Here is a 27,732-nt window from a genome sequence, read left to right on the forward strand (position 1 = left end):
AGCCCGAAACCTAAATGCTTTTATTTTGAAGGCCTTCAGAGCATACCAGAAGTGTTATTATTGCCCGCGGGATGCATCTTGATTCTATTGTATTCGCTTCCGTTTAGTTAGGTTTCCGCTTCCGAAAATAATTTCCGGTTGCTGTGCCTCACTGAATCATGGTAGTTGTAGTTCTAATGTCATCACGACTGAAATCTTTTTCATCTCTGGGCCTGTGTGTCTGTTATTTAAATAGAAAACTTTGTCAGTCAAGTAAGGATATGTCAAACCTTAAAGTTTCAGTCCACTGTCACATTAGACAGACAGTCCACTGTGGGAAAAAGATATAAATTGACCACTCACATCAATGTTGTTTTAAATCTAACGATAAGCTCAGAGAAGCACAGAGGATCAAAGTTTCTGATGCTATAATGTGTACAATGCAGCATTGTAGGAAGTGCAGTAAAAATGCCTCAAATATAGCAGATGTAAGTTTACATTAAAAAATATGGGCAAGAACATACATTTTGCATCATAGCGTCTTGTAGCATTTTATCTTCGCTGCATTTTTCAAAACGATCAAAAACTTTAACGAGAGAGGGGCCACAGTCTGTCAAGACTTTCATCTGTGCCAGGAATACACAAAGCTATCCCACAATGTACGACATCCAGCTATTAAGGTAAAGGTGATTTTCTTATTATTTGTAGGCCTAATTATATACTAAATAACAATAAAACTACACAGTACACTGTGGCACGAAGGGGACAATGTAAAGCATTATAGGGTCCTGTGGAGAAACAGTTCCACTCTAGGACGGTACATCATTTGAGACTTAAAACTGGGCTAACCTAAATATATATATAGGTTGTCCTAAAAGCTCCACAGGGTATCTGTATATACCTCACACCTTTAATGTGTGTTATGCTTCTTTTCGTCAACATAAACTACCCTCCCTCTGAAGTGTTTTTACAGTTGAGTCCTATGACCTCTAAAGGTGTTTCAGGAGGCTTGTTTGATTTCATCTCATTATATAGTTACAGAGAAGAGAAAGTTACTCTCATCTTTTTTTTTTCTTGTGAGCATTGGACCTTAGAGTACAATCTGTACCTTTTAAATCAACAAATGACATGCCATATTTAATTGACTGGGACAACATTGAAAAAAAAACCCGAGATGGCATGTGTTTGTACCACTGTTTTTATGGGCCTGAGCATTTATGAATAGGAGATCCTGGGATTCTGCGTCATCTTATTGGTTCATGTCACTGCAGTGAGCCTCCCCTCAGAAAAGCCATCAGTCTGCTGATGTACCGGGGGGAAGGCTCTCCTCACCGCGGATCTCCTCTCCTCGGCTCCCCCCTGCAGCGGACCATTACCTGACATCATACCCACCCTCTCTGCAGCTTTGGCGGTCAGACAGGTTTTTCTGTGCGGCAGAAAAGAGGAGGAGACGAGGGGGGATTTCTGTGCTACTGTTTGGTCCTCAAGGGGAGGAGCCAGTTGTTGATTCTACGCTGCAAAGAGAGACGGCGCCGCACAGAGAGGTAAGATACCGTTTACGTAATACAAATTATTGTGTGTTTTATCTGCTTGAGAGGGAGACTTTTAAACGCGCATCTAGACGGCTTTTTTCTCATCGTTAACGCTCGTGTCTATATCACGAATACATGGAGGTGGAGGTGAATGCGAATAGCCTATTAAACATGCCACTCCCTGCAATAGCACACTGATGCCCTGGACAGCTCCCTTTTGAAATGATTAAAGTGCATGTGTGAAAACGTGTAAATGATTTTTAATTTTTATATTAAATAAGTGTGGAGGTTACTCAAAGCTGCCTTTGATTAGTACAATTTTATAACACCTGAAATTTAAATGTGCATCCCCAAATATATGTAGGCCTGCTACCCATAGTGTTTATTGGTTGAATACCACTTCTCTTATTAAGGTTGTGGAGTTAAAACATATGGATCAGTGAGTTGTGATGGAGTGATAAGACATGTAAGCACTGTTATGAAATTCTACAACAATGTAGGATGCTATAATATGATATCATACATAAAGTAAAACCTTATATTGTGGTTATCCAGTATCATAAAGTAGGCTTTGTGCTACCATAGGTCACTAAGACTCAGTGTTGAGCACCACATGGAGCAGAAACAGAACATTTTGGTCAGGGATGCCGCTGAGTATAGGAGTGTGTGGGCAGGCTGAGGTCACTCTCATGTCTCTGAAACCCGCATTGCTGATGTGGGCTTCAGTCCAGTGAACATTTAACAGGGTGTACCATCAGGTTTCCCAGCCTGAACTCAATATCATGCTTGAAAACTGACCTTCCTCCCTTCCTCTCTGTCCAGTGATTGCATAGCAACAGCTTGTTAACAAGTGTCACATCCTTGAAAACGCCTCCCAACTGAGGAGATTATACAGTTGTGATAACACGGTACATGATAAGTATAAAATCCAGAAAAAAAAGGTGGTCCGTTTCTTCCCATGCTTGGCATTTTAAAGGAGGGGGGAAACCGCTTTAGGGCAGATGCTGGTTGTGTAATAATCCCATCTGTCATTGTCATTTCATCTGTCATCAAGAGGCAAACTGCCATACTATAAGTTGTAACCTACATGCTGTTGTTTGTGAAATCAGAAACAATATATTCTACGAATAACTTAAAACAGTTTAGAGTGCAAAGGTTCATTTACCATGTCCAGATTTAAGGAATTCAATAAAGGCTTCAGAATATTAAGGTCATGACAGCCATTCATATTTCCAATGTAAAGAGGGCAGATTAAGCACCATTTTCTCTCATGAGACAAAGCCAACCATCTGTACAGGTCAAATGTGACAGTAATCAGTCATCACTCCCTCAAAGTTCAAGCGTCTACTAGTTACTACCTCTCTGTCTGTGCCTTAAGTGTATCGTCACCTGTAGATAGGTTAATGTCACTACTCCTCCTCCGGGAGCTCAACAGGCTCAACAAGACAAGCTGCTTCATTATATTCAGTGCCTTCAGCATCCTAGATGGGTGTCTTCACGGGGTACTGCAGCAACTTAGTGCTGCATCTGCATGAAGTTGGGGGAACTCATAAGAGACAGATTTTAAAAATAATAGTCAAAATTGGATCAGCAGAGACCAAGATATCCTGACCTATAGTCCTCAGTATGGCACAAGCTGCAAAAACGCTGTGTCTTTCATTTCCCATAATGCAACAAATAGCATCATTTTGTTTTATGTTCTCTGCCTGGTAAACACCCACGCCACTCAATCTCCAGACCCCCACTTTGTAACACAGACTTTCTGCTAAAAGTCTCCAAGCCCATGCGGAGATTACCCTGATGACATCATCACAGTGATGTTTTTCTGACTTTGTAAAGCTTCCTCCGCATCCACAGAAGACATTATACAACTTTTTTTTCCCAGGTTGGGGAGTACTGCTCATGACATATAAACTGACTTTTATATGTAAAATTCGCAGAATACCCCTTTAAAACCTTTACTCAATCTTTTTGCTATTCTTACATTTTCTGTAGAAATGTGCTTGCTGCTTTTATGGTCAGATTGTAATTGGAGTGAATCAGCATGCTTAATTGTGTCAGAAAGTAAGAAAACAAGACTCCAGCCAAAGCCTTTGTTCATTGTGTAATGATGTCCGACGATGCCCAGGGGATCGGTTTTCTCTTTTTTTCTCTCGCCCGTCGGAAATAAATTAAAAATGAGGGTTTGCTGCTGTGAATGAAGACAGAGACGTGTGGCTGAATGTTTTGTTTTTGTGCACTGCTGTAGGTGATATAGTACATGGAAGGGGCGTCATTTCATGGTGACTACTTCGTTCGGTTCCTTTAACGGTGGTCATGAGGTGCCTGAGGAGGTCATAAGGTCACACAGCCATCTTGCTGAAGTCAGCTACACAGTGAACATCCATAGCCTGCAGAAGCATTTCTTCTACTAACCACTGTCATACAGGATTTATTGTACCTTTCCTCATTACATCGTGAACGATAGGTTTTATAATGATAACTGCTCCATAACACATCCATAAATTATCATCATATTATAAATTCAGTGGGCACTTTACAAAGAAATGAGCTGAATAAGTATGTTTCATAACATTGTAGTTTGTTATAAATTATAACCCTTAACTGGAAAACTGCAGAGAAACACTCTACAGTACAGATGATTTCTCTTTCAGGACTAAAGTGGGTTATTTTTCTGCTGAAAATTTCCGTCTCCAGATAGTTTAACTCCCATTGGACCCGACATGATAGATTTTTTCCTTCTTCAACAGCGTGGCTACATAACTCTAAGGAGTTTTACTCTTGTGTAGCTGTACAAATATGACACATAACTTGATGAATATTTACTGTCTTATCACAGTATTCAAAGTCATTAAATCTGACATTTAAGGTAATCAATTTCACATGGATGGAGGGTGACAATCCTGTCAAAATTTGTGATTTAATGATTTGTTCTCTGGCGCAGAAAGAAAGTTCGAGGACAGATTTCGTATTTGTCTTTTAATTCTCTGTAATCCCTCGAGACGCCTGAAGAATTTGAATTCTTTTAAAGGCCGTTTTATTGGATTGTTCGTTCTCTGTGGTCAAGAATTCTCTAGAAATTGAGTGAAGTATGGAACATCAAAGGAGTGCCAGCATACTAGTGTAAAGAACGGAGGTCAAATCTTTAAGTGTGTCTTTGGCCTCAGGAGCATTGTGCTGTACACACACACACGCGCGCACACACACACACACACACACACACACACACACGCACACACACACACACACACACATTAAAAAGAAAAGAAAACCATTAACCATTAGCCTGTAAACTTGTTCTCTCCCTTGCTGAGCAGCATCTGTGTCCATCTCTCGTGTTGTTAACTATTTTCCCTCTAGTCTTCTGAGTCACGACATTAAAGAGAACAGGATCTTCTCTCCTCCTCCTCTTCCTCTTCCTCCTTACTCCTCACCATCTCTTTATTGAGTCTATTTAGGGAGATTTTTCATAATCTTTCAACCACACCTTGTGGAACTTCCTCAGTGGGTAGAGTTGCTCATTTGTTATTGGGAGAGGGCTTAATTGTTATCACACGATCTTTTGGTTATTATCGCATGTTTCGTAACAGCTCAGCTATTAGCCTGGATGCTTTTTTGCCAGAAAAAACACCACAATATTTTTGGACTTGTGTTTATGAGAAACAGTGGATTTCATAGGAGTTACGTCTTTATCACTTTATTTATCTGTATTTCATTTTTATATATTGAATGTGATTAACTTCTTAAAACGCAGCTTTTCCCCTTAAATTTCCCCATAATTTGCATTAAATTTGGAAACACTTTTGTCCAAAACTCAAGACAAAATATTCCTGTCTTGTTATACATCATTTTATACACTTTTCCCTAATATTTGGTAGCTTTAGAAACAATTAGGTTCCTTAACAAAGAAGACCTGTTTGTCTAAAAACATATTTGTGATGATTTACCTACTTGTTGCTCTTTTTTGTAAGTTCAAAAGTGTCATCATCCAATGAACAGTTGTTTTGTTGCTGGAAGTTTGGTTTGTGATTCAGTAGTTTTCACTGACATCACAGAGACACTGTGTTTGTATTATAACCACTGGTCATAGAAAACAAACAGCATCTCATCGTCCAGAAGGTTTTTCTGCCATTTCTATCTCTTTATCTACATAATTCATGTGTGTTTGTGCATGTGTGCATAAAAGTGTGTATGGATGCGTGTGCATTTTAGTGTGTTTTGTTTCTGTAGCTTTTGACGGATGAATGATCTGATTCAAGATGATAATGATGATCTTTAACAATGCGAAGATGCTCTGCAGAGATCATGAGCAGGACAATTGGAGTTGAAAGAACATGATGTGATATATGGATAATTTAGTCCGATGTTGAAAAAGAAAAATCTAAGTCTACCCAGGTAGCCAGCAGCCAAATTGACTTGCCAGCATACTGGGGCTGATTCTAAGGGCCACAACTTGCTCCAAACTATCATTGCTGCTAACTGTAGCTGATTCTCAGCCCAAATTTACCGAAGTCCAAAACCTCTAAATCTTAGTTAAATCTGGCAGCTGTATGGACCAGAGCCTTCCCACATTTGGTGTTTTGGTGCCAAACACAGCTCAGTTTGCTGACAGTTGCCTGCAATTGACCTAACTTTATTGGCAACCTTTGTACCTAATTGCTAGAGAATTAGAGCAATATATTACTCTGATTATAATATATTACATCGAATTGGCTACAACTTCAAACTTTGTAGTTCGGTGACAGAGAGTGAGTGCACACTCATTATATGTTTATATTTGTGTTTGTGTGTTCTCCAACTTAGGTTTTAAGAGGTTTTATATGCTGTGGACTGTAATGTTCTGTACTTTGCGTGTACTTCTGCGTATCTCTTTATCTCTCCTGTGGTAAGTGAGAGCATTGAGGTTTGTGCAAAACAACAGTTTAAATTCGGAACGTTTCCTTACAATGACAACTTATCTAAGTCGTTAAGCGGTGAATTGTGTTGTCTAATTACTTGGCCCTCTCTCTTTTACTGTGGAGCGATAAGCCGTGGTTGGAATCCACTGAGCTATCATTTAATTACACTCAACTCTGCGTGTGTGTGTTTGAGCGTGTGCATGTGCGCATTCATACTTTATATGTGAGTGTGTAGGCATGCATACATCCTGGATACAGTGTGTTCATGGCATGTGAATTTAGCTCCTTAGAATGTGTTATGTGTGTGATTTCAGTGTCTTCATATGTGAGGATGATTTCTATAGATATACGGCAGCACAGTGGTGCGTTCATTACAGAGGTCGGTGCTTTGGATCCTTGAAGAAAATCAGTCAGATGTTGGAAAAATTCAACCAAATGCACAACACAGTTACTGGAATTTGGATGGGGAGAAGCTGTGTGTGGTGACGAAATATGTAGAAAGAGGCCTGTGATCCTTTTAAATTATTGCTGGGAAAGTTTTCTTTTATTACTGATTAATTTACTCAAAACATCCTCTGCTTTGTTTATAACATTTTCCTCTTCAGCAAACAAAAGTTTCCATAAGACTTCACTATGGACTGCAAATCTTTCAAATAGAAATTTAGATGACAGATTAATCAGGATGTTATTAAAGCTTAAATTGAAATTATTATATTTATTCACCATCACTATTAGTTCTTGAGGGGATTTTCTGAGGACAGGAAGCAGTTTGAATGTTTTATGTATAGCAGACGAACGTATGATCTGCAACGTTGTCATCATAACCTCTGTGTGAATGAGAAACTTCTGAATGTGTTCACAAACATTTCTCATCTTGCCAGTTCATATTTCTCTAGTTTTTTTGGAAGATGGCCAGGACCGTTTTTATCACAGCATCTAATGTGAGGCATCGCCAGAGTGGATCTATAGGTTTGGACTTTGCAAATCAGTAGCATGATATTTTATTTCTTTTTTTTTAATCAATATCAATGACCTATCAGTAACCTTTAACTATAACCTATTGAATATGTTTTCCACTTTTTTGTGTATAATTGAATGGGATGTTTCTTCTATTATCTCACAGTAACTTATACTTGGTTTAATCTTTTTTAAAGAGATTTGCTAGAAGATCCTTTTTCAATAGGATCTTATTTCTGGCTTGCAAACAGCCTTTCTGTTTTCCGAGATCCAAGATAAAATACATATTGCATTTTGTTTTGTATTTGTATTGGCCAAATTGTATTTCAGCAGAATACTGAGATACAGTATTTCCCACAGAGCTACTGTATAGTTTGCGAGCAGAAAAAAAAGAATCTTGCATCTAAAATATCAACACTAATCATCAGTTTATGGTGCCAACTTCTGAAATGGAGAGAATGTCTTTTCTTTACTCTTAAATTACCATATATAATAATGTACTACTGCAAGAAGAGCCTGCTATTCATGTGGATTTTAACATATCCAGAAGACTAGAGTATAAATACAACTCAAACTTCCAGTTTCTTTGCAAGAGTAAAAGAAGGCAAGTTAGGCACTGCAGTGTTACATAAATCCAGATTTTTTGTGAATCCCTGTTCAAATAATGGTGAAGCATATAGCTCCTGTGGCTATACCTGCCTCTGACCTGTGTAATTTAATTTATATAAAAGAGTGAAACATGTTTTTTTCTGTAATTATAGAATTAGAAAACAAGAAACTGTCTTAGATCTTAAAATAGATGATAATCTATAATCATATCATATTTCATGCTGTATTCCATGTTTCGATCCAACGTAGTGCCAATACGGAGACAGCTATTTTAATTGGTCTGGGGTTGTATGAATCACCTCATGCTCTCTTTGCTCTCTGGACCTGATTATGAAAGCTCACTGCTGCCTAATGGAGACAGAATGGGTTGTCTGTGCTGTCTATCACCTCCTCTCCTCTACCTCGCCCTCTATCTCCCTGATCCTTTCTGTCAAACCAGTCACAAGTCTCTCATCCATCTGATCTTTGTGTCTCATTTCTGTGACCTTATTGCTCGTGTCTGAGGCTGTATGATGGGCAGGCTGGGGTGCACAGATCCAAAACTCTCTCTGGTGTTTTTTGTTTTTTGATATAAATGACTACTGGGGGGATTTGAATAGAGGATTGAGGAGTCAAATAGCACATCTTATTTTTGATATCACTATTTTTGTGGAATTATTGAAAGGTCAGATCTTAAAATTAGTTCCTGTTGTTGTGTCTACTTCAGCTTCAAGTAAATGTCATTTGATGTCAGGTCTGGTCACGCCACAAGCTTCCGTTTACTACAGAACACTGGATTAGACTGAGCACACAATTTATACATAATATGTCTTAGTAGAAATTAAATATTAATAGGTTGCTGATATAACAAATGAAGCAATTAATCATAGCACAGTAGTATAAATATTGAAATATTGAAATGTTGGGGGGGTATACATCAAAATTGTTCAAAGGTTCAAAACAGCAAAACCACAAATTAACAACTTAAGCAAAATGAGGCTGATTACATGGTAAAGTACAATTTCTTAGAGATGTATTTGCCATTAATTGTTATATATTTTACACATATTGTTATGCAGTTGTAATTGATGCTATCAAATTATTTTCTGGTTAATTGTTTTGTCTGTAAAAAAGTTTGAAAATTGTTCCAAAAAAAAAAAAAATCCCAGTGGTCATATTCACTAGTCTAAAACAAAAAATATTTTAAATTCACTGTCATAAAGTCCTCACATTTAAGAAGCCAGAGACTGTTTTGCATAGTTGCCAAAATAGTTTCCAATTTATTTTCTGTTGTCAAGTAATTAACATATTGTTTCAGCTCTAAAAATAATAGTTAATATAATAAAAGTGATGTTTAGTGCGATAAACTGTATTCCAATGCTGCATTACAGGTGCTAAACCTCTTTAAATGTGTAAAACAAAACCTTCAATAACTCATTATGTTAGTTTATGATACTATCAGATTATCACCGAGCTCTACTTTGATTTGGTTTTGTAGCTGTAACATTGTGTGTTGGGACTTTTAGTACAATAATATATTATATGACAAAATGACAACACGCCTTCAGCCAGCACTGCACATGTTTTAAGGCACAGTCATCATTTCTGATTCACTTTGAGTTAGTCATGACTTGTCACTTTTGCTTCCAGGTTACAGGGCTGCTGACAGTGAAGAAGGAGGAGTAAAACGATGAAGGACAGTCGGCCAGTTCGGGACTAGCTTGGACCGAGGGAACTGCAGTGGAGGTGGAGGAGGGAAAGAAGACCAAAGAGAGAAAGTAAACCACATGACTCGGCCTTGGAATCCAAATTAGTGATGTTCCCCTCCAGCAGGGATCGCCTCCTCCCTGTCATCTCCCTCTCCATCTCTCCCGCTCTTCCTCCCTCCTACAGCAGAGCAGCCGCCCAGCTCCAAGACTCTGAGCCGTGAGAGCTCATTGTGCTCACCCACCCACGCACACAAAACACACACACACACGCACACACACACAAACTCAAACACATACACACACACACACTCTCTCTCACACACGCTTTTGCATCCCGCTCATGGTCGTTGGCCTGCCCTCCTCAGCTGCTGCTCCTGCTCCAGTTGTAGACCATGAAGAGGCCCAAGCAGCAGACGGGGCCCCTGAGCTTCCTCAACTTCTTCAGCCGAAAGCCCAAATCGGAGCCGAGGCCCGAGAAGCCTGTGGAAACTTGGCCCAAAGAGGAGGTGGCCATCACACTGACCCTGAGCGAGCATCCAGAGCAGGTAAGAGTGAGGCTTCTACTACTCTAAGCAACAAAGTCATCCCATTTCACACAGTTTTATTTAGGTTAAGTTTGTTTTGGCTTCAGGTAGACTTGGTGATTTTTGTAAAAGCATTTAGCTTTCATAAAATGTTTGATCCTGTTTTTTATATGTTCCAGTTTGAGCTTTTGTATTGAGCCTGGTTATTTTATTGGTAGTGCTGGCTTTGTAAACACACTCACAGAAATCAGTCTTTGGATGGAAATTTTCTTATGTGTCAGGTGTTATAATATTATTCACATTATTCTAATATTCCACTGCAATATTAATATTTTTTCCTAGTTTCAGGTAAACCTGTTATCTGTTATTTAAAGCATACTGGATTTTGATTTTGTTAAAATAAGAATAAGAATAATAATAGGAGTTGAAATGATAATGTTATTTAAATTGTAGTCGTACATAGAACATACAGTATATGCTTATTAGTTCATTATCCTGCCATATCTATTGTCAGAAGATGGATGCAGAAAACATTAGGATTTCAAGAGATAAACTTCAAACATCAAACATTTCAGATGATTAGTTTTGGTGCTTTAAAATGTCTGAAATCAGAATGTCTCACAGATTGTTGTATAAGAAAGAACGTGAAGAGAGGCTGTAGATCATTAACTTTGGGTGTATGAGCTGATGCTTGCTTCCTCCCTTACTGTTATAGCCCAAATCCATTAGAGTGTTTATTTAATTAATTGGTAATTTCTAGAAATTATGTTGCCAGGAAACCAAGTAGACCAAGTGCAATAAGTATCCACCAACACACACGCTCACCTATACTGATTTCACTAGAAATGTGGGGACCATCCGTTTGCTTTCATTTATTTCTTAATATCTATCTATCTATATATATATATATATATATTTTTTTTTTTTTTTTGTAAACGGCAGCACAATGTCTGTACAAGTCTCTCAGTTTCACCCTGTGTATAAGGATATTTTTAATGCACATTTGGTAAATCAGCATGCACTGTACTGTAATTGTTTGCAGGGCCTCAACCTCACAGCAGAAGAGGCTGGAGAATCAAGAGCTTCTGGAACAGAAAGAGGAGAAGGAGGAGGTCCGCCAGCAGCCGCTGAGGTTGGCCAGGGTGGTGGTACCACAGCTGAATGCGTGGGCGGAGTCAGCAGTGGCTCCACCGGCGTCCTGTCCCTCTCTTCCTCCAGCCAGGATCAGCTATTGGATGAACACCTGGAGGAGTGCCCACTGTGCCTGCTCAGTCAGCCGCGTTGCCACTTCCCACGACTCACCTCCTGTTCCCACCGGACGTGCTCGGACTGCCTCCGCCAATACCTGCGCATTGAGATATCAGAGAGCCGGGTGGGCATTGCATGCCCGCAGTGCCCTGAAACATTGGCGCCATTAGATGTTCGTGCCATCCTGGATGACCGGGCGCTGCTGGAGAGGTTCGAGGAGTACCAATTGAGGCGTTTCCTGGCTGCTGACCCAGATACACGCTGGTGCCCTGCACCTGACTGCAGGTGAGGATCAGCCTTGTGCCACCACCATCATCATCTAGATATTTTGGAGCAAAATCAATAGGCTTTTCCCACAGTTTAGAGCATATACACTAGAAAACCTTACATTTTAAGTTCATTAATAATGATAAAGAGCCATTTTTGCTATATAATTAGTAAACTGAACATTGAGAAAAGATAAATTAATAGGATAGAGGAAAACTTATACATAAGAAAACTAATGGCTCCTCTAGATTGTGTAATCTTAGAACAATGTATTTTTATTGACATCTTGAGTCACACAGTAGCAATTCACAGTAATTACCCTTAAAAAAACAGCGCCTTAATCCAACACAATTTGACAGCACTTGTCAAAATCCTGTCATCCCACCGCCGGCTTCATGTTGTAAAACACAAGACTGAAGCATTTTTTCAGTGTCAGAATGATTGAGTGAGCTTTGAAAAGCCGAATTGACAGCTGATGAAAGCTCGGTTTTGAGTTTTCTATGCATCCCAAGGCTGTTCATATTTTGATACCAGCAATATATATTTTCAGCTGATGGAACAAAACAGACTGGCTGCGAATGATGAATCAAGCTTCTTTCCATGTGTAATTATAACTCTTTGAGAATCTAACTTAATGTTTACTACATTAACACTTCAAATAAGTTATGTGGTGATGTGTCTGGCATTTCTGGGATCATTTCACTGTTAGTGGTGGAGTGTTTTTCTTGCTCCCCGAGGATAACTGGCTGAAATGTGGATTGCATCATGTCAGGTAGAGATGTTTAAAGCATGGTTACAATATGATTTCATTGCAGAATCGATCTAAGACATCATCATAAATCATTCAACGAGACATCCTTTGTGGAAGAGTCAAAGATGCCTTTTTTTTCATTGGCAGCAACCTCAACAGACCACAATCCAATGCAAAAACATGCTCTGAGTTGACTCTGAGTGAGTTAACTGAGTTAAACAGACATGTTTTTCGTGCTGTTGTTTATGTAGAGACATTGATCCATTGCTGTGTCACCTTAATCTTCATGGATGGGTAACAGGATAGGGCTGCTGATGGGAAATCATAATGTGTGTGTGCATGTTGTGTGTCTGTGTGTGTGTTCAGTGAATATTTGTGGTCAAAAGCACGTATGCACCAGGGTTTAGGACTTAGCGGTAGACTGTCTGTCTCCCCGACTGTCAGTGCTCACAGCCAGGTCATGATGAATGAGTGGAGCAAAAATCAATACGCCAGTCTGTCTGATGCTGTGGTGAATTAAATATAACAGCGGAAAGTATGAAATCTGATTCAAAAGTATTCAACAAATGTACTGAATTTTGAGTTTGGCATATTTAAAAAAATGGTTAAAAGTGCAGCGGAGGTTAGTGGTGTTTAAAATTTGAAATGGCTAATAGTTCCCATAGAAAAAGCACCTTTGAAGTGTTTCGACCCATTATGTAAACCAGTCATTCACAGTTATGGTTTGTTTATTCCCATGTTCTCAACATACACACATTCCTGGTGGTCTTAGGGACAGAAGCTTAGCTGGAGATTATGTCGGCTCTGAGAAAGTGTGGCCAAATGTGTTTTTCTGCTCCACACACTTGTATCTATGTGTGCACATTTTGTCATGTTTTTGCTGTGTGGCGCTACTGTGGGTGATTTCAAGTGAGGATCAACAAGGAATTTTCCTGCACACAGAGAGACAAGAATCTGCAGTATTAGTAATGTTTGTGGAAATCTTTAAGCGCCCATATTAATGTCACACAACCACACTTTTATCCAAGATTATTGCAGTTTGAAGTTTTAGGAAGGTTTCTTGTATTTCCCTCAAAAATAAACTTGTGTGGTTTGTTTTTTGAGCAGAAAATGTACATCCAGTTCTCAACTTATTACAGTGGAGTAACTTGATTCAAAGTAGAGAACATCTTGATTTGGACTTCTTTCATATATGTATCAATTCTACCGCATAGCCTTTACATTTTCTCACTTTGAAATATCTACTCAGTTTAAGTTATGCTGTGGACTTTTCTTGTAACAAACCAAGTTATGTTTATGTTATTTTTTTTTTCCATCAGAACGTATTGTGTATAACCTTCAGGTATTAAATAAACATGTTACATTCCTCATAAAACATTTAAATAGGGCTGCAACTAATTATTATTGTCATTATTGGTTATTTTCTCGACTAATTGATTAGTCATTTAAAATGTCAGAAAATGGTGAAAAATGTCAATCACTATTTTCCAAAGCCCAAGCTCTATCCTAAAATTTCTTGTTTTCTCGTAACCAACAGTCCATAACCCAAATATATTCAATTTACTGTTATAGAAAACTAAAAAAAGAAGAAAATATTCACATTGAAGAACCTTGAACTAGAGAATTTTAGAATATTTTCTTGAAAAATTACTCAAAACAACTAATTAGTTATCAAAATAGCTTTCTGTCCATTGACTAATCAATTAATCAACTAATTGTTGCAGCTCTACATTTGAATAAATGATAAAATAATTAAAACATTTTGATTTGGTTTATTTATATCAGCTAAAACTGTTTCTTGGTGTACTACCTCCACCAACTGTCAATTAGTGCAATAGGGTAAAACCATCAGCAGGAACAAGTTATGTCACTATTTGCTTGTGTTCGTGCATCCTTGTGCGTTTGCAATAGATAGAAACAAAATGGAAAACATGATCTATAACATTACTAGTGGTCAAAAACTCCACCGAGTACCTTTAAAAATGTATTTACATTTAAGTGGTTTCTAAGGGGTTTTGGTAAAACTATTACATTGGCAAAAAATGCAAAGCAAAGTGCAGCCCTGCTTGTAAAATTTAAAAAATTCAATTGATCTCAATGATGTCAGTAGCCCATGGCGTTGTCACTGTTAGGTTTTCAAAGAACTTCTTCAGACATCTTTACATGATGAAGTGTGGAAAGGTGGTTAAGATCTAAATAATCCAATTATAGCAGGTTTCTTTGATACAGATATTTACTGATACCTGAAAATGTTTTTATGCATGAGCAGGTCCGCACTTGAAAGACCAGCTTTGTTGTTCAGCCAAAAGTGTTTGACTCGAGAATCAGACACAGTCAGTTCAAATCTAGTCTGACACTTAAGTAGAATCCATGCAGCAGCCTCATTATCCTCTTATGTGTGTGTGGCCTTCAGCCTGCCTGATTCATCTCCCGTGTTGATAAAACTGAAAACCACACAAGGCTGGAGTTGCAAAAGGAAAAAGCCTGGTGGAGCCTTTCAAATAGTTCTTCACAGCCGAGCAGAGGATCCTTGAGGCTGTGAATATATACTCAGTTATTTTCACTTGTATTTGATCATTAGTCACGTGGTCCTTTGAATATTAAAATTTATGTTAATACCCCCTCTGAGGAGTGGGATTAGGTCCACCGGCATGAAGCTCTGTGTTATCATCATAATGACTGCTCAAGATCTAAGGATGGAATTACATCTGGTTCAGGTGCTGAACTCTGGAAACCAGTCCCATAGTAGTTGTGTCTCTCTTTGACAGTTGGGATTTTGACAACACCACAGCACTGAGACTGCTCTTGTTAAGGTCTTCAATGACATCCACTTAAACACAGACAGTGGCAAAATTATAGTCTTAGTATTACTGGATCACCTTTATTATACATTCGACACAGTCGACCACAACATACTACTAGATCGTCTGGAGAACTGGGTGGGACTTTCTAGCACAGTACTAAACTGGTATGAATCCTACATAAATGACAGGGACTGCTTTGTGCCTATTGGTAATTACACATCTGAGCGGACAAAAATGACGCAGAGTTCCCCATGGCTCCATTCCGAGGCCTCTTCTATTCAACATCTACATGCTTTCATTGGCTCAGATTATGGAAAACAACAAAATATGTTACCATAATTATGCAGACGACACACAAATTTACATAACCATGTCACCAGGGGACTATGGTCCAACACAAGCACTGAGTAAGTGCAATGAACAAATCAATGATTTGATGTACCAGAATTTTCTTCAATTAAACAAAGATAAAACTGAAGTAATTGTTTTGGAGCCAAGGAAGAATGATTAAAAGTCAGCGTTCAGCATATGTTAAAAGCCACAAACCAAGCCAGAAATCTTGGTGTAGACATGGAATCAGACCTGAATTTCAGCAGCCACATTAAGACATTTACAAAGTCATCCTACTATCACTTTAAGAATATATCAAGGATTAAGTGACTTAAGTCACAGCAGGATTTAGAAAAACTTGTCCATGCATTTATCTTCAGCAGACTCGACTACTATAATGGTGTCTTTACAGGTCTCCCTAAAAATTTGATCAGACAGCTGCAGCTGATTTAGAACGCTGCTGCTCGAGTCCTCACTAAGACCAAGAAAGTGGATCATATCACTCCAGTTCTCAGATCTTTACACTGGCTTTTCATTTGTCATATAATTGATTTCAAAGTTCTGAATGGTTTAGGGCCAAAATGTATTTCTGATCTTCTGCTATGTTATGAACCATCCAGACCTCTCAGGTCATCTGGGACAGGTCTGCTTCTGTTCCCAGAGTCAAAAATAAACATGGAGAAGCAGCTTTCAGTTTTTATGCACCACATATCTGGAACAAACTCCTGGAAAACTGCAGGTCTGCTGCAACTGTCAGTTCTTTTAAATCAAGGCTGAGGACTTTTCTGTTTGCTGCTGTCTTTTATTAAATCAAATAATTCATTTCTTACACTGCATTGTAACTTTTATTTTTGTCTTATTCTATTTTAGCTTATTTTTGTTTTGTGTTCTGTTAGTTCTTTAATGACTGTTTTTGATTTAAATCTTCTTTTATGGTGTGTTTCTTTTGGACTATGCCTTGATGCTTTTAACGTTTTATGTAAATCACTTTGAATTGCCTTGTTGCTGAAATGTTGAAATCTGCTATATAAATAAACTTGCCTTGTCTTTGAATTATGATTCACTGAGCCACACAGTCAACAAGTGCTGTTTGTGAACAAAAACAACAATGAAATATTCAGTGTGCTTGACCAGGCTGAACAGTGAAACAATACAAGGAAATAGAAGTATATATTCCAGTTGGCCAACCAAAGCTGTGATATTTAAATGAAACTGCAGCTGCTGTGACTCCTTCTGAAATTAACAAGTTAGGGAAACAGTGTGGAGTAGTGAGTAGAAAGAGCATTGTTTAACTGGAACACCTAGATTTTAACCTCCAGAGGAATTCCCCCATAGGGATCAATAATCATATCAATTATGTCCATTCTATCATGTTTTATCTGAGGTTTCTCTCTCTTCTCAGCTATGCAGTGATAGCTTACGGCTGTGCAGAGTGTCCCAAGCTGAGCTGTGGCCGTGAGGGGTGTGACACAGAGTTCTGCTACCACTGTAGGCAGCTGTGGCACCCCAACCAAACGTGTGACCAGGCACGGCGTCAGCGAGCCCGCCACACCTCAGGCAGTAACGATGCCTCCACGCTGTACGTCTTCAATGAAGAACCTGGAGGAGGTGCGACTGGCAGCTACTGTTACCTTTTTAGTGCCTTTTTTCCAGAATGGTGTCTCATTTTTCTACTGGATCTCCATCACATTTGACACGGACATTCATTTTGGTAGTTAAAAGGAATAGATATTCACTTTCACAACATTCACTGTGTCGTTGTAGATGCGGAGGAGATCAAACCGTGCCCTCGCTGTGGTGCCTACATCATGAAGACCAATGATGGCAGCTGTAACCGTATGAACTGCACTGTGTGTGCCTGTCAGTTCTGCTGGCTGTGTATGCAGGAGATCACCGACGTGCACTACCTCAGGTACACAGCCACAATTCTGTTGGCACTCAGCTCATGTGTGTATTCATTAACACACATAACCAATGCCCACATCAAACTAAAAGCTATAAGTTCATTAGCCTTGAGAAAATGAAATAAAACAATTGATTAGTTGGTTGTCAGAGAGTTAATCAACAGTAAATTTAATAATGGAACATCTGCTGGTTTCATATTCTCAAGTGTGATGATTTAATGATCTCCTCTGTTTTTACCTGAAATTAAACATACTCAGATTTAGGTCTGAAAAAACAAGCAAATAAAACACATCACATTTTTCACTATTTTCTGGCAATTTATGAACCAAACAATTGATAGATACATCAGAAAAAAACAACTGACAGAGTAATCAATGATGAAAATAATCTTTAGTTGCTGCCCTACAATGAACTACCTTAGTTTTTGGGACATATACAATGAAAGTACCATTCAAGAGCACAAGAGAAAAGCAGCAGAATTTGATCCCAGCATCATAGCACAGCAGCATGAGGTGACAAAAAGCTTTGTGGCAAAAGTCCCAACTTTGGCATTTGTAAGATACTTTAGAACAGCAAAACCCAGTCGGAGATGAAAATAGGAAAACAAGGCCAGTCGGCAAGGCACGTACACTGTGTCATTGTTTAGAGGCTGCACTGCTTTAAACTGTTCGTCTGGGCTTCCATTGATTTTTCCAGCCCTGGAAGAGAGTCACTGCTGACTTGTCATCAATTAATCAGCTCTATCTGCCTCCATATTTCCATGCGGCAAAATATGTAACTCAAGCTAAGAGACTGGATAAAAGCTGATTAGCTGTATTTGAACAGTTTAATCCTTATGCCGGCCAATGTCCAATAAAGGTGTGAGTATTACGTCAAATTTTCATGAATCAATCATTGTTTTTGTGCATGTGTCAACTATAAAAGAGAGTTTTTGTTTCTCTTGTGTGCATGGGCCGCATTGTCTTTTCACACTCTCTCTCCTCCTTCTCCCCCATCCCTCCCCCTCTTCTCTCCCCTTATCCATGTCTGTCTTTCACACTACAAATTACAGAATGTCCTATGGAAGGGCAAAGCTTTTAGCATCTCACAGCAAGTTCAGAGCAATGGAGCATAACCATAATATCTCACCATAACACCCCCCCACTCAGGCTTTTAGAACCCCAAAGTGACATTTGCAGCTGTAATACAAACGAATGCTTTGAGAAACAACATAGCCCTAAGGTGCTATTTGTGTTGCTTATATTGTCACTGCTGCTCCTACAAGTTAATTGCTGCTTGATTAAGACCGAACAGCATTAGACACTGTTGTACTGCTTTCTGCTCCAGATAGGATTACACCTCAACACCAAAGGCTGGTACAAGATTAAACTTATGCTTTAAGGCAACACTATTGTACCTAACATCATGTCAAGTGACAAAGTATAAACTCCTTGTAAACAGACTTAAGTAACCAGCCTTTTCCATCTGCATAACAACAATATGTAAGATAAATGAGTATGTGAATGTTTCCTGCAAATGACTGTAATTCAGAGAAAGCAACACTAAAATTATAAATGCAGATGAGATCATTCAGTTTGGGTAATGATTTGATGACATCAATGAGAGATCATATTGGTAAGTTTTTCATGTGTTTTTTGTTTGTGCCAGTGAGCTGGTTGAGGCTCTGTGAGAGGTCATGACACAGATGATTATGCTTTCCATAGGAATTAAGGTGATGAATGCTTATGAGTGTGTTTATGTGTTTATATGACTGGACAGTTGGGTGATATAAACCAAAAATGGGTAATATAAGGTAATAAAAATATATGTTTTATTGTATAGACGTTTTTCTGAATTATGTGCATGATTATGGTTTGAACTCATATCTGATCTCATCTGCTGTGTCTCCTGTCTGTCTCAGTCCCTCTGGATGTACATTCTGGGGGAAGAAGCCATGGTCTCAAACCCGCAAGGTTCTGTGGCAGGTGGGCATGTTGCTTGGAGCACCAGTGGTCATCTCCCTCATAGCGGGCATCGCCATCCCAGTCATCATTGTGGGCATACCAATTTACATGGGCCGCAAGGTACAAAATAGTCTATAAACCCTGCCTTACATTGAAAGATATGGCTGGCGACTTGTCGACATTTTTCTTATTGCCAACAAATCTCTTGCGCAGATTCCTCTGTGCTGTAGACTTCCAGTTTTGTCCAAAACTACAGAGTTTTGTTAGCTTGTTCTGTGCTACACATCAGACCCTCTTGACTTTGCACCAAATTGTACATTGTTGAGAACTTTAGCACAAAGTCAAGAAGTTGTGATATGTAGCATAACAAGCTAGCAAAGCTCTGTAAACAGAACTGTGCTCTGCGCAGTGGTGTCTGCCATACAAGGAACTAGTTTTTGGAGACTGAAAATGTGATTGCTGTTATTAGACTTTGCAGCAGTTTCTAAACAAATTAACATGCTCATACTCTTTGTGGTGAAGAAACATGTCACCCAGTGCAACATGTGTGGCTCACTGACATGTTTCTAAAAGTTTTTGGACAACAATGGAGGTCTACAGCACAGAGGAATAAGATATATCAGACTTTGGTTTGTCTCTGCACATGAGATGGGTTGACAATAAGAAAAACCAGCCTCATCCTTTAAATAACTGGTTTGAATTGATTCACACTTTTTTGTGGGACTGGTTGAGTTTGTGTGTGCATCATGAAAGACAACATACAGCCCAAAACATGCAAATTGCTCCCATACAGTATGGCTCTTTAGAATGTTCATAGTAAACAAATTATTCTGAATGACTTAATTTGAATCTCTCTTTCTTTTAATGACTGCTCCATGTTTGCCAACCTTAGTGTTAATGGAACCACCTTCCACCACCACACATTATCTAAAAATATCCTGTTCATTTTACATGTAATCAACAGTTATAAACTCAACTTTTGAACACGTCATCATACACACTGTGCAGGCCAGGTGATAGAATGGTAATCTCTTCTTAGTGTTTTCCTTTCACGTCCATGCCTACACAGTGGAAAGGAATGCGTGACAGGAATAAGTGGTTGCAGAGAATGTGAACAACAACAAGAAACAAATTAAGTTACATGATTATATTGTATTTAATGCCTTCCAGGTCCATGGTCGCTGTAAGAAAAACAATATCTCAGGAAGTAAGCACTACTTGACGGTGGCAAGTGGGGTGATGATGTCAGTGTTTGTGTCGCCGGTCATAGCAGCTGTCACTGTGGGTAAGGAACAAACAACCACATGTCCACCTTCTGCCCTGCACACTGAAGACAGTGATCAAAGTGCAAAATTAGCCTGTTCTTGAAAATAAAGTTGTGAAAATGTTCAAAATATATATTTTTTCACCATGCTGCTGGCAAAACGCTAGGGATGGCAATGTCAGTCGACTGCTTTGCTCCAGACTAAAATATCTCAACAACTGTTGATGGATGGATTGCCGTAACATTTTGCACAGACGTTCTTGTTCCACAGAGGATGAATCCGAATGACTTGGTGATCACCTTTCCCATTAGTGCCACCAGCAGCTTTACATTTTTGGCTTTTTGTGAAATACATCAACAATTATTGGATAGACTGCCATTAAATCTGGTATAGATAACCACAGCACCCAGAGAATGTATCCCCAACACTTTTATGTTCCCCTGACTTTTCCTCTGTCACAGCCATGAGGTTTACATTTGTGGTTTTTATTGAAATGTCTCATCTTCTATTGGACGTTCATGCCTCCCTCAGAATAAAATGTAATCACTCTGGTGACCCCTTGACCTTTCATCATCATCAAGTTAAAATTCCAAACTGTCTACACACTGTTTTGATTAATGACTATGCTACCTGCTAAATGAATCATTCCCATCAGCCTCGGCTATACTTTGTCTTTAGTGCCAATTCGTAAATGTTAGTGCGCCAACACGCTCAACTAACATGGTGAACATGATAAACATTATACCTGCAAAACATCAGCGTTAGAGCTGCAACGATTAGTTGATTAATTGATTAGTCGATTGACAGAAAATTAATCGCCAGCTATCTTGATAATTGATTAATTGTTTTAGTCATTTTTTAAAGCAAAAATGCCCAAAATTAGCTCAAATGTGAAGATTTAATGCTTTTGTTTGTCGTATATGATGCTTAACTGAATATCTTTGGGTTTTGTACTGTTATTTGGACAAAACAAGACATCTGAAGACACAAAGGCTCTAATCATCATGTTAGCATTGTCATTGTGCGCATGTTAGCATACTGACGTTAAAGTTTAGCTTAAAGCACAGCTGTGCTGAAGTACAGTGTCACAGAGTGGATAGCATGACTGTTGACACTTTAAGTAGATAAAATTACCACAATGTCCTGAAACACAGCAGTTTGGAGCAGACATCAAAGAAACTTTATATGCCAAATATGCTAATTTAAGATATTTCTTTCTGTTGGCTGTAGTTTTATCAGGTTTATTTAAAAATATCTAAGGCAGTATTCATGTGTATCAAAAAGCCATTACAGATAAAGATAATCCGTGTGATTTGATCAGCACATAGCTGCTGGCTGTGGAGTGACTGAGATAATCCCGGGCATAATAATGAGCGAGGACTGTACAGTGGGATCAATAAGAGAGAAAAATCCCATATCTTTCCACAGTCTTCACACAAGATTGTAAAGTTAAACTAATAAATCACAAGTTATACACACTTAAACATGTAGCCTTATACATATGGCATAAACATATGGCCATATGAATACTCAAAAACTAGTTCTCTTTATGCAAACATTAATGTATTACCACAGACACATGCAATGTAAAGGAGCATTCAGGTAAGATTCAAGACTGTGACAGAAATCCTTTAGGCTTCAGCAGCTTCTCAGCTTCCCTCTGCAGTGTCACAACCATCACCGTACTGCACACTGACAGGCGCTCCCCCGGCACGCACACACATTTAGCCGCACTGTACTCTTCACCTTCACCTCCCACCCCTGTGGATCCTTCCCTGCTTGCCCTGTCTCTATGCCAATTCTGTTTCCTTTTTCATTCGGTTCCCATGAAAGAAATTAGCTCGTTTTCTCGTAGCTGCAACTGTTATTTTGTATCTCATATTTCAGTCACAGCTCTCTGTCTTGCTGTTTCTCTCCTTAACTCGCACAGACACACACATACAGTGTCTCACGTTCACTCTTGTCTAACTGTTTGGCTGGCAGGCTCATCCTCTTGCCCTCGTTTCACCCTGTTGCTGAGTCAATAGTGTCCCAGGGTTTCCGCTGTGTTAATTATGTCCCTTTGTTTGGTGTGCACTCTGCATTGTGCTCCCAAATTCCTATCTCAATCACAGGTTACATAATCACACAGCATAGGGAGGCTGCTGCTCATCAGGTTTGGGGGGTTGTTGAAGGTGCTTTTGTGAAGGTTATGTGGGAGAGTGGGAAGAAATCTTACATTGCCAATGTAGTTATACACAGCTCTGTCCTTATTTTTACATATTATTAAGACAGGTGATCCATCACAGCAAACAATTTATCCATTACGTGATTGTTTTGTCAAAATTGTGTTTTTGTCCATTCTCAGCAATGCTTGGTCCATTCAAGGAAGTTCTGACATTCAGGTTTTGAGAATCAGCTGCTGAAAAGCAGTTGCATTATTTATATATAGCTTTAATTATACAGGTAAATCAGTTAAGATATGAAGAGAATAATCAAGATTCAAACAGTACATGAGATCAGAGGGATTAAATAAGACTTATAAAATAATAGTGATAAACATACCATAACCAGATTTAAAAATGAATACATATAATAGATTAATAACACTAGATCAGTTTGTCTCCAGTTCAAAGAAAGTGGCTTTAAAAGCTTGCATGGAAACAGGTTCCTGAAGTTTTATGTCTGACTGAAGCTTGTTCCACTCAGAAGAATCATGAAGGCTCTTTTCCCTTCCTCAGTGTGCAACGTAGGAACAGAAATAAAGTCTATGCAGTAGTTTCCAGCTTCATTTGGAAGAACAAAATTACATAGATATGGATGTAAGAATAGCTTTATAGATCAGTGTGTACCAGCTACCTTAATCTGGTGTCCAGTCCACAGTGAAGCAGAAGTGGCTCCCTCTTGTGAACGTTATGGGTTATTGCGGTAATATGATGATGAAAACTATAACTGTTTAAAGGGGCACGTCACCAATTAATATATCATAAAACATAAAAGTGCTTTTACTAGTCACAGACAGTACTAATCAGCCTGCAAAATCAGCCGTGTAATGTCTTCTGTGGACATATGAAACAAAATACAAATTACAACACTTGGTTGGAGCTTGGAGACAATCAGAAATCAATCAGAAATCATGCGTTACAAACCGCATATGTAGAGTTTTACCATGCACCAAGGGTCTACTAAAAGACAAATTCCAGTTGCAGTTGCAGTAGTAAAAGTCAGGATATTTCGGCCTCTGCTGCAACAGTTTGGAGTATTTTCAAAAAATCTGTTTCTTGCTAATCCCACAACTTTTTTGGACGATTGAATTACTCGAATACTGTTTTGATGTAACCGCACATATGTTATTAAATTATTTTGGCACAATCAAATGACAAATATTAATTTGTTTCTCATATTTTCCTGTTTTCCTGCAGGTGTGGGTGTGCCGCTTATGTTGACTTATGTCTATGGGGTCGTTCCCATGTCACTCTGTAGGAACGGCTGGTGTCGACCGCAGAGCGAGCCCCCTGAATCACACAAGATCCAACTGGAGGACTTAGCTAGCTGTGAGTACTTAGAAGAATTGTTTTTTTGACGTTTTTGTAAATATGCTAATTTTCGTTCTTGCTGAGAGTTAAGTGAGAATATAGATACTACTCTCATGTCTGAGAGTGATATCGATCTTCTCATCTAACTGTTAGTAAGAAAGTGAGTTTACTTGTGTAGTTTAGTTTAGGCTAAGGATTCTTGTGATAAAATACTTGACAATCGTACTAAGCGCATTGTAATTTTTGCTCCAAAGCTTGCTGGCCTGATCTGATGAAGTTTCCACTTCTCTTATAGATCTTCTATTCTCTCATGTAGTCAGTGACCACTGGACGGGTCAGAACAACCAAACGCTCAGCGACACCAGCGTCCAGGAAGTCAGAGTCAGTGTACAGGAAGTAGGTGTCCTGCCAAGTACAAGCACCACGCCCCCGGAGCTAGATAGCTATGTGGGGTTGGATGAAGCCACACAACGCCATGGATACACCCAGCAGCACAGCCAATCAGACTGTGAGGTGGTTATTGTGCCTGACAGCAAGCTCAACGACACAGAAGAACTTCCTTTGAGGTGAATGTTGCGTCTGCCTCTTCCCTATCTGTTTCTACCGCTTTCTTTATGCTTTTAGGAAGGATTATGCATTCATGGCTCCCAAATTAATTCTAATGAGTTTTTTGTGATGCCCTATTTTTTCCTGTAGCGCTAATATGAGGTTGACATTTGTAGTTTTATGTAAAATGTCTCGGCAATTGTTGGATGGATTGTGATGAAACGTGGTACAGACATTAATACTGTCCTCAGGATGAATTGTGGTCACTTCGGTGATCCCTTAACTTTTCAATCAGTGCCATCATTGAGTTAAAATTTTAAGTTCTAATACTTAGTTTTATGACCAAACATTGTCATCAGACACTAAACACAAAGCTGGTGAATATTGTCTTGATGAATTGATTAGTTTGGTCCACAAAATGTTAAAAAATGTCAATCACTATTTCCCAAAGCCCAAGATGACATCTTCAAATGTCTTGTTTTGTCCCGACCAACAGTCCACAACCCATAGATATTCAAGATATTCAGTTTACTATCATAAAGGACTAAAGAAACAGGAGGAAAAATACTGATAATATTAATAGTTGCATTAATCAACTAATTGTTGCCGCTCTACAAATGTTAGCATGCCACCATGCTAAGCGAAGATGATGAACTGAGTAAACACTAGAACTGTTAAACATCAGGGTATTGTCATTGTCATTGCGAGCATATTAGCATGCTGACGTTACCATCTAGCTCAAGGCACTGCTGTGCCTGAGTACAGCCTCACATGGCTGCTAGTATGGCTGTAAACTCTGAAGGGGAAACTTACTAAGGATTTGTGGCACCTTTTTAGGTCTAGTTCTTTGTTCTTTAACTGTTTTTTGGGAACAATCATTTCCTCAAGTCTGAAACATTTTTGAATACCTGGCAGCTTCATATTGATGTCATTATATGTTTCTGTTGTCACCACAGGGAAGGAACCAATATTGAGGTTCGTGTGGAAATTGAGACCCAGCCCAGAGGCGCCCGCCAGTCCAGCCTAAGTAGCATCCTGTCTAGCCGAAGCTTGTCAGTGGAGTCCCTGGGACACTCGCAGTCCCAGTCCCAGTTCCAGTTCCAAGACTACCTGTGTGCCTCACAAGTGGAAGAAAGACGAGAGAGTGGAGGAGGAGGAGGAGAGGAGCAGGAGGGAAGAGAGAAACCAGGAGGGGCAGCAGGAGGAGAAGAAGGGATAGTTTACCCAGTCTTTGAAATAGACGGTGTATGAGGCCCTCTAATGCAGGCTTTGCACTTGGTTGAAGGTTAGTCAGGTTTTATGGAAATAAACAAATCCGTGATCTGACATGTCATTGTATTGACCTGAAAATCATTGGCCAAGGCCACCTCCTGCTTCCGAGACAGGACCGCCCACCAGATGCCTTCTAGCTCCAGCCTCTAAGGAAGACGCGGGTTTAGAGAGAGCAAATGAAAAAGATGAGAGAGAGAGATAAGAGTGTGTGTGCGTCTGTGTGTGTGAGTGAGTGTGTATGAGACAAATAGCATGAGTATGAGATAATAAACCGGACGGGGGATCAACTGTAAAAGCAAGACAGGATAGCATCCATCGCTGAATCTTAAACTGAAGTGACTGAGAGCATGTTAGCCGACTAGTTCAGTGGGGGTCAGCCTGTTATTTTTTTCTATGTTCTTTCTGAAAGAGACTACCTACTCCCCTTCTATTAGGAATCTATTTCATGAAGCGCTCTCTTCATCTGACTATACTCTTATACTTCTTTTAGTGACCTCACATGCCTCCTCCCTCTCCCTTTACAAATAAAGAGACCCCCACACAAGCATGAGTTGTTTCATGGGGAATTAAGAATCTAACATGCAACTGTCTTATCATATGCAGCAAGACAGTCGGAGGATTTTTTTTTCTACCTTTAAAGAATATCCCCAATATTTTAAGATGCAGTGTTCACACCTGAATTGGGCAACCTTAAAACAGATGACGCATGCTGCACTGTTCAATTACTCTTTTGTGAAAGAAGCCCAGTTGAAAATGCTGAAATGACACCTGGAAGCTGTTCAAGCCTGTGACTGTTGTTCTCTATCAGAGTCAAAGGTGCTCTGTGACATTGTGGCAGTGATGACAGGAGGGATTATAAATACCGTAATACCATAAATATATCTGCTAGTCTCCGATCCACAGTCTTCCATGGAAGCAGATAGAGGGGCAATGTTACTTTTGCCTTCTTTGTAGTGCAGCTTTCAGCCTTCACAAGGTTATTTCCTTAAAAAACCGGGGAGGGAGATGTTGCTTTAGTTTTTAAAAATGCTCATTCTAATGCAGTCATTTACTTGCATTAGTGACAACAACATTGGCAGCAACACCGCAAGCTTTTTCTAAAGAGTCTCAACTTTAAAAATAGCTGCATGATGATTCTACTACTCACTGTGTATCCAGGATAACACACACATATGCCCACACACACACACACACACACACGCACACACGCAGCGGTCAGTGTAGTTGCAGTAGTGTGTGCTGCTGAGAGCATTAAATATATAAACTTAAGACCCTCTCAAATGATCACAGAGCACCAAAATGACAACAGCAGCATGCCACCTCAGGCTAAAGTGTAATAACCCCTTCTAAATGATTTATGAGAAATACATGACTATAAACGCACTGCTTAGCTTCCTGAGTGTGAAATAATGGCGGAAAATGAGACTTGACATGATAACCTGTGCTGAGATTTGGAGAGAAATGAAATAAAGATTTCACCATGAAGGACAAAAACACAGTGCATGTTTGTGTCTGTCGGAAACTGATTTTTCTTCAGTAAAAGTTTAAGTGGAGTTGGGGAAGTCTATGTTTCCCAATGTTGTACATGTGTGCATTGTTTTTGTTGAACAAAGGTTCCCTGTCTGAATTGAACTGGGGATGTTTCAGGTGATGGTATGCATATCCTACCATACCTTTGAAGCAATTGAAGCAATGTCTT

At 39.2% G+C, this 27,732-nt stretch overlaps 1 protein-coding gene across 2 annotated transcripts; it reads left to right on the plus strand.

The window, feature by feature from the left end:
* The first annotated feature begins 516 nt into the window (after positions 1–516).
* Positions 517–27,516, plus strand: si:ch211-278j3.3 (E3 ubiquitin-protein ligase RNF19A). 2 transcript variants are annotated; one of them, XM_044377143.1, is made up of 11 exons: positions 517–659; positions 1,251–1,523; positions 9,605–10,208; positions 11,230–11,720; positions 16,990–17,195; positions 17,352–17,499; positions 19,393–19,555; positions 20,606–20,720; positions 24,102–24,233; positions 24,532–24,781; positions 25,718–27,516. In XM_044377143.1, the coding sequence occupies exons 3-11, from the start codon at positions 10,056–10,058 to the stop codon at positions 26,010–26,012; spliced, it is 1,953 nt and encodes a 650-aa protein (XP_044233078.1). In that variant the 5' UTR covers positions 517–659; positions 1,251–1,523; positions 9,605–10,055; the 3' UTR covers positions 26,013–27,516. The 2 variants fall into 2 exon arrangements, with proteins under 2 accessions (XP_044233078.1, XP_044233077.1); XM_044377142.1 differs by having other exon boundaries at positions 519–659; positions 24,511–24,781.
* The last annotated feature ends 216 nt before the right edge of the window (positions 27,517–27,732 follow it).

This window comes from Thunnus albacares, chromosome 16, assembly GCF_914725855.1.
Source record: "Thunnus albacares chromosome 16, fThuAlb1.1, whole genome shotgun sequence".
NCBI classification, from domain to species: Eukaryota; Metazoa; Chordata; class Actinopteri; order Scombriformes; family Scombridae; genus Thunnus; species Thunnus albacares.